Source organism: Oncorhynchus nerka, linkage group LG16 (assembly GCF_034236695.1).
Source record: "Oncorhynchus nerka isolate Pitt River linkage group LG16, Oner_Uvic_2.0, whole genome shotgun sequence".
NCBI classification, from domain to species: domain Eukaryota; kingdom Metazoa; phylum Chordata; class Actinopteri; order Salmoniformes; family Salmonidae; genus Oncorhynchus; species Oncorhynchus nerka.
This window is the reverse complement of record NC_088411.1, coordinates 30,841,950-30,858,120: the sequence shown is the minus strand read 5'-3', so window position 1 is coordinate 30,858,120 and position 16,171 is coordinate 30,841,950. Positions and strand designations below refer to the sequence as shown.

General features: G+C 43.3%; 1 protein-coding gene across 1 annotated transcript in view; it reads right to left on the bottom strand.

Annotated features, from left to right (window-relative positions):
• The window catches only part of wdr27 (WD repeat domain 27), a 178,281-nt gene that overhangs the window by 117,059 nt on the left and 45,051 nt on the right, over positions 1-16,171 (bottom strand). The window contains exons 14-18 of the mRNA XM_065002587.1: positions 7,672-7,747; positions 6,878-6,949; positions 6,547-6,656; positions 6,302-6,391; positions 2,758-2,879 (exon numbers count right to left, since the gene is read on the bottom strand). Coding sequence (XP_064858659.1) covers positions 2,758-2,879; positions 6,302-6,391; positions 6,547-6,656; positions 6,878-6,949; positions 7,672-7,747 — 470 coding nt within the window. The remainder of the gene's footprint in view (positions 1-2,757; positions 2,880-6,301; positions 6,392-6,546; positions 6,657-6,877; positions 6,950-7,671; positions 7,748-16,171) is intronic.

Sequence of the window (16,171 nt, the reverse complement as noted above, 5' to 3'; positions counted from 1 at the left end):
TTCATATCTTTGATGCTTTTATTTTTGGCAGTATAGAAGTAAAGAGGTTTATAGATAGAGGAGTGGGAAAGACAGACGCAGGTGGTCTTCTTGGTCGACATATGTTAGGAGCCGGGTGTGGTACCACTGGAACAGGCTCTGCATAATGTGGTACTCTTTAACAGAGAGAGAGAGAGAGAGAGAGAGAGAGAGAGAGAGAGAGAGGAAGAGGGGAAGAGAAAGGAGAAGAAAAGGACAGAGAAGAGAAGAGAAGAGTGGGAAAGAAAGGAGAAGAAAAGGACAGAGAAGAGAAGAGTGGGAAAGAAAGGAGAAGAAAAGGACAGAGAAGAGAAGAGTGGGAAAGAAAGGAGAAGAAAAGGACAGAGAAGAGAAGAGTGGGAAAGAAAGGAGAAGAAAAGGACAGAGAAGAGAAGAGTGGGAAAGAAAGGAGAAGAAAAGGACAGAGAAGAGAAGAGTGGGAAAGAAAGGAGAAGAAAATGACAGAGAAGAGAAGAGTGGGAAAGAAAGGAGAAGAAAAGGACAGAGAAGAGAAGAGTGGGAAAGAAAGGAGAAGAAAAGGACAGAGAAGAGAAGAGTGGGAAAGAAAGGAGAAGAAAAGGACAGAGAAGAGAAGAGTGGGAAAGAAAGGAGAAGAAAAGGACAGAGAAGAGAAGAGTGGGAAAGAAAGGAGAAGAAAAGGACAGAGAAGAGAAGAGTGGGAAAGAAAGGAGAAGAAAAGGACAGAGAAGAGAAGAGTGGGAAAGAAAGGAGAAGAAAGGTAGAGAGAAGAGAAGAGTGGGAAAGAAAGGAGAAGAAAGGGACAGAGAAGAGAAGAGTGGGAAAGAAAGGAGAAGAAAAGGACAGAGAAGAGAAGAGTGGGAAAGAAAGGAGAAGAAAAGGACAGAGAAGAGAAGAGTGGGAAAGAAAGGAGAAGAGAAGGAAAGAGAGGAGAATAGAGGGGAAGGAAGCGTTTTTCAGTGCCAAAAGACAAAGCAAGAGATTATAGGCCGTCATGCCTCATCAGGCGCTTAGCCCCAGGGCTTGTAGGAGCTGCAACGTTATATAGCCTATCTAATGTAACAGGAATTCCTGAAAAACCTGGGAAAGATTCTGGAATTTTGCAACCCTAATCAGAAAACCACCAACTGTGATGCGGAATGTATGACAGTTTGTTCCAACCGGAAAATAAAGTGCTGAACCAGTTCGAACCCAAGTTAGGGTTCATATAGTCCTTTTTCCTATATTTTTTACATGTGAAATCAACATAGATTTTTACGAAATAGCGAATTAATTTACTCGACCCATTAGCACAGATGAGAAGCTTGCTATGGAACACTTAAGCTAGTTATTTACATGTTTGATTGGTCAGATAATGAGGCGCAAATGAAATTTCACCGGTGGGGAGAGAGCAAGAGAGGGGTGGCCATGGAGGGGGCTTGGCTTGAAGCGCTGAACATCATGACATGATGTGAACTGGAATGTGTTTAGGCTTTTACTAGCATTATAACTTTACAGAATTATATACTAAACATTAGGAACAATTTTGGAACAAAAAATAACATTATTAACCGGTTCTCAAGATTTGAAAATAACGGTTCTGTTCCGGAACACCAGAGATCAATGTCTTTCCCAGTTCTTTTCCCTGAACCAATTCCAATGTCTGATAGATAGTGGATCTTCATTACACAGACATCTTATCAACTTCATTGTGCAAAGCCATGTGCAATAATTCTTCACCCTGCATAGTTTCCCTCCCTGAATTACATGTATTTGTTGTTGCCAAGATGCTTACTTAAACTGCTTCAGTTCACGACAAATAGACAAACTGCTAGAGTTCCTGCCAAGTCTAGGATCTCCTCATTTAGAAGAGAGATGCTGGGATGGTTAGCAGCAGCTGAGGGGAGAAAACTGCTTTGAAAAAGAATCAGAATATGCTGCCAAAATGAAACGTCACAATGCGCTCTAAACCGCTCTGGAGACAAACAAACTTTGTTACCTATCTCAAATTGTCAGAAGCTTCTGTCAAAACTATTAAAGCAGTCTTCAAGAAAATTGGAATTGAATTGAGACGGAATTGAAATGGAACTGATCCCCACCCTGGAAAGCATGGGGATATAAATGAAAGACGTATACAGGATTATAAGCATTTCACACGACCAATAAACTTTGATTTGATTTGAGTAAAATGTTCTGGGACTTCTAGGAGAGAGTGTGATGTCCAGTAAGGGAGTGAAGAGGATCTGCACATGCTCACAGCCAACAGACAGACAGACGAGCAGAGTTCTGTGCAGATGTTCCCTCTAACAACATCACACAACGCCGGGCCAAGAGACACAGTATGTCATCAACCTCATTAACTAGGCTTTTACTATTCCATGAGGCTTGTCACATCATGGACACTGGAAAAACCTGAGATGGAAAGTTACTATGCCATGATGATAGAACTATTTTGTTACATTATATACACTGAGTATACAACACTTTTGCCCCCAGAACAGCCTTAATTTGCCGGGGCATGGACTCTACAATGTGACTAATAAAATTGGATTTGACATGTCTCAAGGCTTAAAATCCTTCTTTAACCTGTCTCCTCCCCTTCATCTACACTGATTGAAGAGGATTTAACAAGTGACATCAATAAGGGATCATAGCTTTCACTTGGATTAACCTTGTCAGTATATGTCATGGAAAGAGCAGGGGTTCCTAATGTTTTGTATATTATGTGTACAACAAATGTTGGGATTAATTGTGCCTTCTGTATGTATGCTGAGTGTTTACCATGGTAACGGCAGGCTCAGGACTTCCTGTGGGCCAGAGGCGGAGGGTCCTGTCTTCTGAGGCACTCAGCCACCACTGTCTGCTGTGACTCCAGGCCACACTGCTCACTGCCTTGTCATGACCTGCAAACACATCCAGAGTTGTGCTGAGTCAGCCTGGAGTTGATGGACAAGTACAAGGAGTTAATGAAACAGCAGTAGTGAGTGAACCTGGTACCCTTTTAAGATGAAGATCACTTTATTTGTCAAATGTACACAAAGTCCAACCGAAATTTGACTTAATCTTTAACCCTACCCCTCCGAAAGACACACATACATTTTCCTTGTGCTAACCCATGCTGTAATGCCATGTACTGGCTCTGGTTCTCAAATGGCACCTTATTCCCTAGTCCCCTACCCTTGACCAGAGCTTCATAATGACACAGACAAAAGTAGTACCCTACATAAGGAATAGGGTGTCATTTTGGACGTAGCTATCGTCTTTTCCAGCAAAGTTCCAGAAGCTATATTATGGCCGGCTTGGCTTAGAATTATGAAAAGGGTATTAATTAAAACCAGTGGTGAATCTGAAACCTGAGTACTGGACAGCTAAACAGATTGAGGGTTACAACAACATCCCCACAGACACTGACATATACTTTTATACATCAAATCAAATCAAATTTTATTTGTCACATACACATGGTTAGCAGATGTTAGTGCGAGTGTAGCGAAATGCTTGTGCTTCTAGTTCCGACAATGCAGTAATAACCAACAAGTAATCTAGCTAACAATTCCAAAACTACTACTATATGTACATAAAGATATATGAATGAGTGATGGTACAGAGCGGCATAGGCTAGATACAGTAGATGGTATTGAGTGCAGTATATACATATGAGATGAGTATGTAAACAAAGTGGCATAGTTAAAGTGGCTAGTGATACATTTATTTATTTATTTCACCTTTATTTAACCAGGTAGGCAAGTTGAGAACAAGTTCTCATTTACAATTACGACCTGGCCAAGATAAAGCAAAGCAGTTTGACAGTTGAGTCAGTGTGTTGGCAGCAGCCACTCAATGTTAGTGGTGGCTGTTTAACAGTCTGATGGCCTTGAGATCAAATCAAATCAAATGTATTTATATAGCCCTTCGTACATCAGCTGATATCTCAAAGTGCTGTACAGAAACCCAGCCTAAAACCCCAAACAGCAAGCAATGCAGGTGTAGAAGCTGTTTTTCAGTCTCTCGGTCCCAGCTTTGATGAACCTGTACTGACCTCGCCTTCTGGATGATAGCGGGGTGAACAGGTAGTGGCTCGGGTGGTTGTTGTCCTTGATGATCTTTATGGCATCACCGCCTGGTACGGCAACTGCTCCGCCCACAACCGTAAGGCTCTCCAGAGGGTAGTGAGGTCTGCACAACACATCACCGGGGGCAAACTACCTGCCCTCCAGGACACCTACACCACCCGATGTCAAAGGAAGGCCAAAAAGATCATCAAGGACAACAACCACCCGAGCCACTGCCCTTTCACCCCGCTATCATCCAGAAGGCGAGGTCAGTACAGGTGCATCAAAGCTGGGACCGAGAGACTGAAAACAGCTTCTATCTCAAGGCCATCACTGTTAAACAGCCATCACAAACATTGAGTGGCTGCTGCCAACATACTGACTCAAATCTCTAGCCACTTTAATAATTAAAAATTGGATGTAATAAATGTATCACTAGTCACTTTAAACAATGCCACTTTATATATTGTTTACATACCCTACATTACTAATCTCATATGTATATACTGTACTTTATACCATCTATTGCATCTTGCCTATGCCGTTCGGCCATCGCTCATCCATATATTTATATGTACATATTCTTATTCATTCCTTTACACTTGTGTGTAAAAGGTAGTTGCTGTGAATTTTTAGATTACTTGTTAGATATTACTGCATGGTTGGAACTAGAAGCACAAGCATTTCGCTACACTCGCATTAACATGTGCTAACCATGTGTATGTGACCAATAAAATTTGATTTGGCCTACAGAACTGTCATCTAGTGGAGACAGTCTAACAACAACTAACAGGCACTGGCCTACAATATGCCAAACCACTCATCCTTTCATTGATATATGACATCCACTGACTGGCCATACTAGTCTCTGTCTTTGCTGTTAAGAACCCAACCACACTTACTGGCCATACTAGTCTCTGTCTTAGCTGTTAAGAACCCAACCACACCGACTGACTGGTGTTTGTGTGTGGATCACAGGGACAGATATTTAGAATCCTGTGGTCTGCTGACTGTAGAAAGCTCTATAAATCAACACAATTCACCTCCAAGAGAATGCTGCTTTCAAAGCAAGCATCAGGGGTGCGTGTGTGCGTGTGTGTGTGGGAGGGAGGGAGGGAGGGAGGGAGGGAGGGAGGGAGGGAGGGAGGGAGGAAGGGAGGCTGTGGGTGAGCTGGAGTGCAGATGTTGAGCAATATCTTAAATTAGCTCCAGAAGCAGTTAGGAAGACATGTTGCTGTAGTGCCCATCTGCGGAGGAGAGCAGAACACAGCTTTCTCCCTTCTCTCCAAACCATCAATAAGTCCTACTCTTTCTCAGGAGAATGGAAAAGACAATGTTAACCAAACACCTTACTCACGCTCACGCCGTGGCAGAGAACCAGATAATGCTTCACCAGGATATATATATATATTTTTTAATCTAGATGTTAGAGGATATGGGTGGATGTTTGGATCTTCTCCTGAAGCCTTTTATCTTGAGCCTCTGGATCTGTTTCCAGTATCGTTTACGATCCCAGATGAAATAAGTAAATCATCATAGGCTAAGGCTACCCTGTATCAACAGTAAAGAAAATATCAGATAATAGTTGAGTTGAAATAGCATTCTGAAGAGTATTCACTTCATTCACACTTTATATGAAAACAGTAATGAAGCATTAAGACAAAGGCCAGCAACACTCCTAGCATACAGGCTTTAAAGGCTAAAACATCCTGTAAGATTCCAAAGTGAATGTGACTCTGGTGCAGGTTACTATTTCCATCACGGTTAGGGGACACTTTGGGTCTTGGATAGCTTGGGCTGAGAACAGTGTGAAAATAAGCTAGGTAGTGATTTAGTCTGTATTCCACTAGGCTTATAAAAACAGGGTTATAAGCTCAGTTCCTCTCTTTATTTTTCAGCCATATAGTAACTAAGTTTCACCCTCAGTAATAAGGGTTGCCTCTCCACAGTTGCCTTGATTCACCTCAGAGCTAGAACATCATTCACAACATGATTGACAGGTGAGATAGATAAACAAAAAATGTGGTTCAATAAATAATAAAACAAATAGTCATCAAAAACCACACTCCGTCCTGTTCTTTGGGTTTTAAGGTTTCGACTGCTTTGCTTTTTCACTGAGACTTATTTTAAAGGAGAGTGAAAAGGAAGGAACAGGGAGGAAAAGGGAACCGTGGACCAAAACAGTCTTGAGGTAAAATAAACAGAATTTGAGAGGTTTCTAATCTGTCTATGTGTGTGTGTGTGTGTGTGTGTGTTTTTTCTTGCCCCACTACCTGTGTAAACAGCTGGAGTGCCAGTGAGGGAGGACTTGTACAACAATACAGATCTGTCTCCCAGACCACACAGAATCTGCTTTCCATCTCCTGGGCAGATAGGACAAAAAAAATACACACAAAAAAAATATAGATAGATATATATATATATATATATATATTAGCTTGTATGATTCTAATGATTCTTGGTAAAGCAAAGAAGGAACAAATGAAAGTATGATAAAAAGAGAAAAAAAGAGAGTTACCTGAGTATTGGGTACAGCAAACTGGTGTAGGGGTTTTGACTGTGCTGAGGTTAGTGTGTGGGACACTGGGTGCTGCAGTGTCTCCTGGGTATTCACTAACGAGACATCCTCTAAAATAAAGCAGAATTATGTTGATATTCATATGGAAAAAACATCAAGAATGTTGTACAAAACAAAGGGCCGGATTCCCAGACTAAGACAACTAATGGTCTAAAATGCATGTTCATTGAAGATTTTCCATTAAACTACCTTTTAGTCCAGGTCTAAGCTTTGTACTGTATCTGTCTGAGAAACCAGCCCTAAATATATCTGGACATGGTGGTCTGCTTACATCTTCTTGTTGGTCTTTGTAGGTCCTGGGGTCTTCTTCTGAACATTGGTCTTGGGTGAGAACATTGTCATTCTGAAAAGCAAACATATTTATGTAAAATTGCATTTTCTTCATTTTATTAACAGCATAATATAAATGTAACTTCAACCCTGAACCCTAACACATCGGCCTTAATATTGATGCAAGAACAGGGGCAGACTGGCCATCTGGCATTTGCCCGTGAATTTTTAGCCCAGTGGGCCTGTCTAACTTGTTTTCTTTACGCAAAATGATAATCATTTGGCTAATAATGGGGGTGGGGCCTCAAAGAAAAAAAGTTACTGGTGTATTACAAAAGCAAGGGTCGATTTCTGGTCCCAGTCTGCCCCTGTGCAAGAAAACATGAGAGGGCAGAGCATTTTTATTTTTTTTAACTTTCCACATAAAATATGACCAAATAATAAATTAAGCGCAAGACTTGGACTGGAAACTAAAACAGTGAACAGAAACTACACACCCCAGGACCAAAAATATAATCTGCATATACTTAACATTTAGAAAAATAACAGTCTTAGTTAACACCTATGTAAAAAGACAAAGAAATGTAACAAAAACATAATTAATCTAATATGAAGGCTGTTTAAATATTGTAAGGTTTTTGTGTGTATTTTCTCTGTGACTTATTTCCTTGTCTCATTATAGCTCGCTGATGTGTAACGTGCTATTCCAATAGGTAGAAAAGGACAGAAAGTCTTGCTGGTGGAACAATTCCTCAACCGTTGGACTCCCCTCTCACACACACATGCACAACCTACCGGGGACATTGTGTGTATCCTGATGACTTGACCTGTGTGTGGAAAACTAGAGGCTGCTCCTTCACACCACGTTTCCCTGAGCCAGAGAGGGAGAGAGATAAGACATGTAGTCATTGATAGGATATGCAGAGATTTATATGAACCCGTCATTCACCAACAGTATCAAGTAGTTATATTCTACCTCGTATGATCATCATTAGGATCCTACAGATGTCTCTGTCTCTGTCCTCGTGGACTAAGGGAGGGAATGATGGTGTGTGTGTGTGTGTGTCTGTGGGACGTAGCCCATTGCTCCTCTCCTCGCTGTCAGAACCTTCACTTCTCTGGAGTGGAGAGTGAGCTCACTTTTTCCACAGCCATTAAAACATGTGTGGTTTTCCCAAAAAAACGTATCCTGTCGTCCGCAGGCAAAATAAGGAAAAGTCAAATAGCCTCGTAACTAAGAGAAGCTATAATAAGGTTACACGTTACATTTGAAAAAGGAGAGATGGTTATTTTGTGTTTTCTGGAGCATACTTTGATTGTTTTACTGTTTTAACAAAGTCCTTTGTTCTTAACTAAAACTAGAAGGCAGTTTTATGAATGTTAAAACAGTCTTTGTAAAAAGTGACACACTCCCATAAAATAAGAGCTGAACTGCACCGCGCTGCTTTTGCCATAATTGCCATAATGTAACTAGGGAAGGCCTAACAGTGCAAACTGTAACTCTGGACTAAGGTTGCAAAGCTAGCCAAACAGGTTCATGGAAAAACATCTAATCAACAACGGATTTATTTTCAATGAACTCTAAAACTCTTCCAACTGAAATCTGAGATTTGTAGTTTTTCAAGTCATCGCCTATCGAATATACCGTGTCTATGGGGTCATTGCACTTCCCAAGGCGTCCACTAGATGTCAACAGTCTTTAGAACCTTGTTTGATGCTTCTACTGTGAAGCAGGGGGGAATAAGCGCTGAATGAGTCAGAGGTCTGCCAGAGTGGCATGAGCTGATCACGCGTGCTCACGTGAGAGTTAGCTTGCATTCCATTGCATTTCTACTGACAAAGGAATTCTCCAGTGGAACATTATTGAAGATTTATGATAAAAACATCCTAAAGATTGATTATATACTTCGTTTGACATATTTCTACAAACTGTAATATGACTTTTTGTCTGAACTTTCGCCTGGACTTGCCCGCGCGTCGTGAGATTGGATTATGTACTAAACACGCGAACAAAAAGGAGGTATTTGGACATAAATTATAGACTTTATCAAACAAATCAAACATTTATTGTGGATCTGGGATTCATGGGAGTGCATTCTGATGAAGATCATCAAAGGTAAGTGAATATTTATTATGCTGATTCTGACTTCTTTTGACACCACAACATAGCGGATATCTGTATGGCTTGTTTTGTTGTCTGAGCTCTGTACTCAGATTATTGCATGGTGTGCTTTTTCGGTAAAGCTTTTTTTAAATCTGACACAGCGGTTGCATAAAGGAGAAGTTTATCTAAAGTTTCATGGATAACAGTTGTAACTTTTATCAATGTTTATTATGAGTATTTCTGTAAATTGATGTGGCTCTGCAAAATCACCGGATGTCTTTGGCTGGAAAAATGGCTGTGTTTTTCTGTGACTAGGAGCAGACCTAACATAATCGTTTGGTGTGCTTTCGTCGTAAAGCCTTTTTGAAATCGGACAGTGGTTGGATTAACAACAAGTGTACCTTTAAAATGGTGTAAAATACTTCTATGTTTGAGGAATTTTAATTAAGAGATTTCTGTTGTTTTGAATTTGGCGCCCTGCACTTTCACTGGCTGTTGTCATATCGATCCCGATAGCGGGATATAAGCCATACGAAGTTTAACGACACTTTTTATGGATATCTTTAAGAAATGGCTTTCTTCTTGCCACTCTTCCATAAAGGCCAGATTTGTGCAATATACGACTGATTGTTGTCCTATGGACAGAGTCTCCCACCTCAGCTGTAGATCTCTGCAGTTCATCCAGAGTGATCATGGGCCTCTTGGCTGCATCTCTGATCAGTCTTCTCCTTGTATGAGCTGAAAGGGACGGCCAGGTCTTGGTAGATTTGCAGTGGTCTGATACTCCTTCCATTTCAATATTATCGCTTGCACAGTGCTCCTTAGGATGTTTAAAGCTTGGGAAATCTTTTTGTATCCAAATCCGGCTTTAAACTTCTTCACAACAGTATCTCGGACCTGCCTGGTGTGTTCCTTGTTCTTCATGATGCTCTCTGCGCTTTTAACGGACCTCTGAGACTATCACAGTGCAGGTACATTTATACGGAGACTTGATTACACACAGGTGGATTGTATTTATCATCATTAGTCATTTAGGTCAACATTGGATCATTCAGAGATCCTCACTGAACTTCTGGAGAGAGTTTGCTGCACTGAAAGTAAAGGGGCTGAATAATTTTGCACGCCCAATTTTTCAGTTTTTGATTTGTTAAAAAAGTTTGAAATATCCAATAAATGTCGTTCCACTTCATGATTGTGTCCCACTTGATGTTGATTCTTCACAAAAAAATACAGTTTTATATCTTTATGTTTGAAGCCTGAAATGTGGCAAAAGGTCGCAAAGTTCAAGGGGGCCGAATACTTTCGCAAGGCACTGTATCCATATAATTTTGATGCCTCATGATGCCATTGATTTTGTGAAGTGCACCAGTCCCTCTTGCAGCAAATCACCCCCACAGCATGATGCTGCCATCCCTGTGCTTCATGGTTGGGATGTTGTTCTTCGGCTTGCAAGCCTCCCCCTTTTTCCTCCAAACATAACGATGATCATTATGGCCAAACAGTTGTATTTTTGTTTCATCAGACCAGAGGACCTTTCTCCAAAAAGTATGATCTTTGTCCCCATGTGCATGCTTTTTTATGGTGGTTTTGGAGCAGTGGTTTCTTCCTTGCTGAGCGGCCTTCCAGGTTATGTCGATATAGGACATGTTTTACTGTGGATATAGATACTTTTGTACTGGTTTCCTCCAGCATCTTCACAAGGTCCTTTGTTGTTGTTCTGGGATTGAGTTGCACTTTTCGCAACAAAGTACATTCATCTCTAGGAGACAGAGTGCGTCTCCTTCCTGAGCGGTATGGCGGCTGTGTGGTCCCATGGTGTTTATACTTGCGTACTATTGTTTGTACAGATGAACGTGGTACCTTCAGGCGTTTGGAAATTGCTCCCAAGGATGAACCAGACTTTTGGAGGTGTACAATTTTTTTCCGAAGGTCTTGGCTGATTTCTTTTGATTTTCCCATGATGTCAAGCAACGAAGCACTGAGTTTGAAGGTTGGCCTTGAAATACATCCACAGGTACACCTCCAATTGACCCAAATTATGTCAATTAGCCTATCAGAAGCTTCTAAAGCCATAACATAATTTTCTGGAATTTTCCAAGCTGTTTAAAGGCACAGTAAAGTTAGTGTATGTAAACCTCTGACCCACTGGAATTGTGATATAGTGAATTATAAGTTAAATAATCCTTCGGAAAAATTACTTGTGGCATGCACAAAGTAGATGTCCTAACAGACTTGCCAAAACTATAGATTGTTAACAATAAATTGGTGGAGTGGTTAAAAAACAAATTTTAACCTAAGTGTATATGAACTTCCGACTTCAACTGTAGGTATTCCTCTTGTCCAGATGGGGGAGGGCCGTGTGCAGTGCGATGGCAATTGCATCAGCCATGGATCTGTTGGAGCAGTATGCAAACTGGAGTGGATCTAGGGTGTCGGGTAGGGTGGAGGTGATATGAAAACGAATGTCTCAAAGCACTTCATGACGACAGAAGTGAGTGCTATGCGGCGATCAGCTTTAAGTTCAGTTACCTTTACTTTCTTGGGTACAGGAACAATGGTAGACATCTTGAAGCAAGTGGAGACAACAGACTGGGACAGGGAGAGACAGCTGGTCTGCTCTGAGGACTTGGCTAGGGATTCGGCCTGGACCGGCAGCCTTGCGAGGGCTAAAACGCTTAAATTTCTTACTCACGTTGACCACGGAGAACAAGAGCTCACAGTCCCCGTGAGCGGCAGTGGCCCGCGTTAGCGGGGCTATGTTTTCCTCAAGGTGAGCGAAGAAGGTGTTTACCTTGTCCAGGAGCAAGGCGTCACTGTCCGCAACGTGGCTGGCTTTCCCTTTATAATAATCTGTGATTTGTCCCTGTACTGACGTTTTGCCTGTTTTACTGTTCTCTCCTAGTATGAAGAACACTAGCTGAACCTGCCTGAATGTCTACCTACCTGCCTGAATAGCTGCCTGCCTGCCTTACTGTCTGTCAGTCTTCCCATCCATCCATGTGTCTGTCTGCCCATCTATCTATCTGTCTGCCTGCCTGTCTACCTACGTTTCTGTATGTACATTGGTCTGTCTGTCCTTCTTTATGTATGTCTGTATGTCTGCCCGTCTGTCCATTCGTCCTTTGGTCCATTCGTCCTTTGGTCTCTCTGTCTGCAACACAGTACACATACTGATTGACTGACTGGAACCGACCACAGTACACAGCTCGCCAGCTGAGGGGCAGAATAACACATTCCTCTGCTGCTGTCCTGTCTGTCTACTGATGCCCCAGTCAGACAGACAGCACGTTGGTACACTTCCTCCTGTCTCCACACACACACACCAGGAAGGGCCTGGAGAGAGGCCTCATCAACATTCATTCAATCTCATAACCCTTCGCTCTTTTTCATCTCTCCTCTCCTTTCTCCCCCTCTATCACTTTCCTCTCTCCTCCTCTATCACTTTCCTCTCTCCTCTCTCCTCCTCTGTCACTTTCCTCTCTCCTCTCTATCACTTTCCTCTCTCCTCTATCACTTTCCTCTCTTCCCTTCTATCACTTTCCTCTTTATCACTTTCCTCTCTCCCCCTCTTATCACTTTCCTCTTTCCTCTCTCCTCCTCTGTCACTTTCCTCTCTATCACTTTCCTCTCTCCGGTCTACTCTCCCATATCTCTCAGTGTGGTAACTCTGAACAGTGTCCCCTTGGACTGTGTCCCTAAGCAGTGAGCACAGGTCCTGGTGCAACATTAGTCCATAAGCTACAGCCTACCCGCAAAGTGACCTCACTGGCAGGAGAGGACCCATGAGTGGAAGATGTTGTCACACAGGACAGGATACAAATCATAAACTTTATAGTGAGTGGAAGTTGTCACACAGAACAGGATACAAATCAGAAACTGTATAGTGAGTGGAAGATGTCACACAAGACAGGTTTCAAAGAATCCTCAAAACATTTGTAACTATTATATAACAATAACACAAGTGTCAGGGAAAGTCATTGATTTATGGCCTCGTTTTGCAAAACAACTTGAGGATCATTTAAATCAAGAAGGTGCAGTCATGATGTCCATCTATTTTGATAAACTCTCTCTCTCTAACAAGAAAATATATTTTTAGTTGTTTTTAATCCCGTCTGGGCCGAACATGGAGGGTTCTCACTGACATGCCAAAGATGGAGTAAAACAGTGTTCCACACGTCCTCCCCATTAACCGAAACAGTACGTGTGTGTGTGTGTGTGTGTGGCGTGAAACAGTGTTCTACACGTCCTCCCCATTAACCGAAACAGTACATGTGTGTGTGTGTGTGGCGTGAAACAGTGTTCTACACGTCCTCCCCATTAACCGAAACAGTGCGTGTGTGTGTGGCGTGAAACAGTGTTCCACACGTCCTCCCCATTAACCGAAACAGTACATGTGTGTGTGGCGTGAAACAGTGTTCTACACGTCCTCCCTATTAACCGAAACAGTACATATGTGTGTGTGGCGTGAAACAGTGTTCCACACGTCCTCCCCATTAACCGAAACAGTATGTGTGTGTGTGGCGTGAAACAGTGTTCCACACGTCCTCTCCATTAACCGAAACAGTACATGTGTGTGTGTGTGTGGCGTGAAACAGTGTTCCACACGTCCTCCCCATTAACCGAAACAGTACATGTGTGTGTGTGTGTGTGGCGTGAAACAGTGTTCCACACGTCCTCCCCATTAACCGAAACAGTACATGTGTGTGTGGTGTGAAACAGTGTTCTACACGTCCTCCCCATTAACCGAAACAGTGCGTGTGTGTGTGGCGTGAAACAGTGTTCCACACGTCCTCCCCATTAACCGAAACAGTACATGTGTGTGTGTGTGTGGCGTGAAACAGTGTTCTACACGTCCTCCCCATTAACCGAAACAGTACGTATGTGTGTGTGTGTGGCGTGAAACAGTGTTCCACACGTCCTCCCCATTAACCGAAACAGTACGTGTGTGTGTGGCGTGAAACAGTGTTCCACACGTCCTCCCCATTAACCGAAACAGTATGTGTGTGTGTGGCGTGAAACAGTGTTCCACACGTCCTCCCCATTAACCCAAACAGTACATGTGTGTGTGTGTGTGGCGTGAAACAGTGTTCCACACGTCCTCCCCATTAACCGAAACAGTACATGTGTGTGTGTGTGTGTGGCGTGAAACAGTGTTCCACACGTCCTCCCCATTAACCGAAACAGTACGTGTGTGTGTGTGTGTGGCGTGAAACAGTGTTCCACACGTCCTCCCCATTAACCGAAACAGTACATGTGTGTGTGTGTGTGGCGTGAAACAGTGTTCTACACGTCCTCCCCATTAACCGAAACAGTACGTATGTGTGTGTGTGTGGCGTGAAACAGTGTTCCACACGTCCTCCCCATTAACCGAAACAGTACGTGTGTGTGTGGCGTGAAACAGTGTTCCACACGTCCTCCCCATTAACCGAAACAGTATGTGTGTGTGTGGCGTGAAACAGTGTTCCACACGTCCTCCCCATTAACCCAAACAGTACATGTGTGTGTGTGTGTGGCGTGAAACAGTGTTCCACACGTCCTCCCCATTAACCGAAACAGTACATGTGTGTGTGTGTGTGTGGCGTGAAACAGTGTTCCACACGTCCTCCCCATTAACCGAAACAGTACATGTGTGTGTGGTGTGAAACAGTGTTCTACACGTCCTCCCCATTAACCGAAACAGTGCGTGTGTGTGTGGCGTGAAACAGTGTTCCACACGTCCTCCCCATTAACCGAAACAGTACGTGTGTGTATGTGTGTGGCGTGAAACAGTGTTCCACACGTCCTCCCCATTAACCGAAACAGTACATGTGTGTGTGTGTGTGGCGTGAAACAGTGTTCTACACGTCCTCCCCATTAACCGAAACAGTACGTATGTGTGTGTGTGTGGCGTGAAACAGTGTTCCACACGTCCTCCCCATTAACCGAAACAGTACATGTGTGTGTGGTGTGAAACAGTGTTCTACACGTCCTCCCCATTAACCGAAACAGTGCGTGTGTGTGTGGCGTGAAACAGTGTTCCACACGTCCTCCCCATTAACCGAAACAGTACGTGTGTGTGTGTGTGTGGCGTGAAACAGTGTTCTACACGTCCTCCCCATTAACCGAAACAGTACGTGTGTGTGTGGCGTGAAACAGTGTTCCACACGTCCTCCCCATTAACCGAAACAGTACATGTGTGTGTGGCGTGAAACAGTGTTCTACACGTCCTCCCTATTAACCGAAACAGTACATATGTGTGTGTGGCGTGAAAGTGTTCTACACGTCCTCCCCATTAACCGAAACAGTGCGTGTGTGTGTGGCGTGAAACAGTGTTCCACACGTCCTCCCCATTAACCGAAACAGTACATGTGTGTGTGTGTGTGGCGTGAAACAGTGTTCTACACGTCCTCCCCATTAACCGAAACAGTACGTGTGTGTGTGGCGTGAAACAGTGTTCCACACGTCCTCCCCATTAACCCAAACAGTACATGTGTGTGTGTGTGTGTGGCGTGAAACAGTGTTCCACACGTCCTCCCCATTAACCGAAACAGTACATGTGTGTGTGTGTGTGTGGCGTGAAACAGTGTTCCACACGTCCTCCCCATTAACCGAAACAGTACATGTGTGTGTGGCGTGAAACAGTGTTCTACGTCCTCCCCATTAACCGTGTGCGTGTGTGTGTGGCGTGAAACAGTGTTCCACACGTCCTCCCCATTAACCGAAACAGTACGTGTGTGTGTGTGTGTGGCGTGAAACAGTGTTCCACACGTCCTCCCCATTAACCGAAACAGTACGTGTGTGTGTGGCGTGAAACAGTGTTCCACACGTCCTCCCCATTAACCGAAACAGTACATGTGTGTGTGTGTGTGGCGTGAAACAGTGTTCTACACGTCCTCCCCATTAACCGAAACAGTACGTGTGTATGTGTGGCGTGAAACAGTGTTCCACACGTCCTCCCTATTAACCGAAACAGTACGTGTGTGTGGCGTGAAACAGTGTTCCACACGTCCTCCCCATTAACCGAAACAGTACATGTGTGTGTGGTGTGAAACAGTGTTCTACACGTCCTCCCCATTAACCGAAACAGTGCGTGTGTGTGTGGCGTGAAACAGTGTTCCACACGTCCTCCCCATTAACCGAAACAGTACGTGTGTGTGTGTGTGTGGCGTGAAACAGTGTTCCACACGTCCTCCCCATTAACCGAAACAGTAC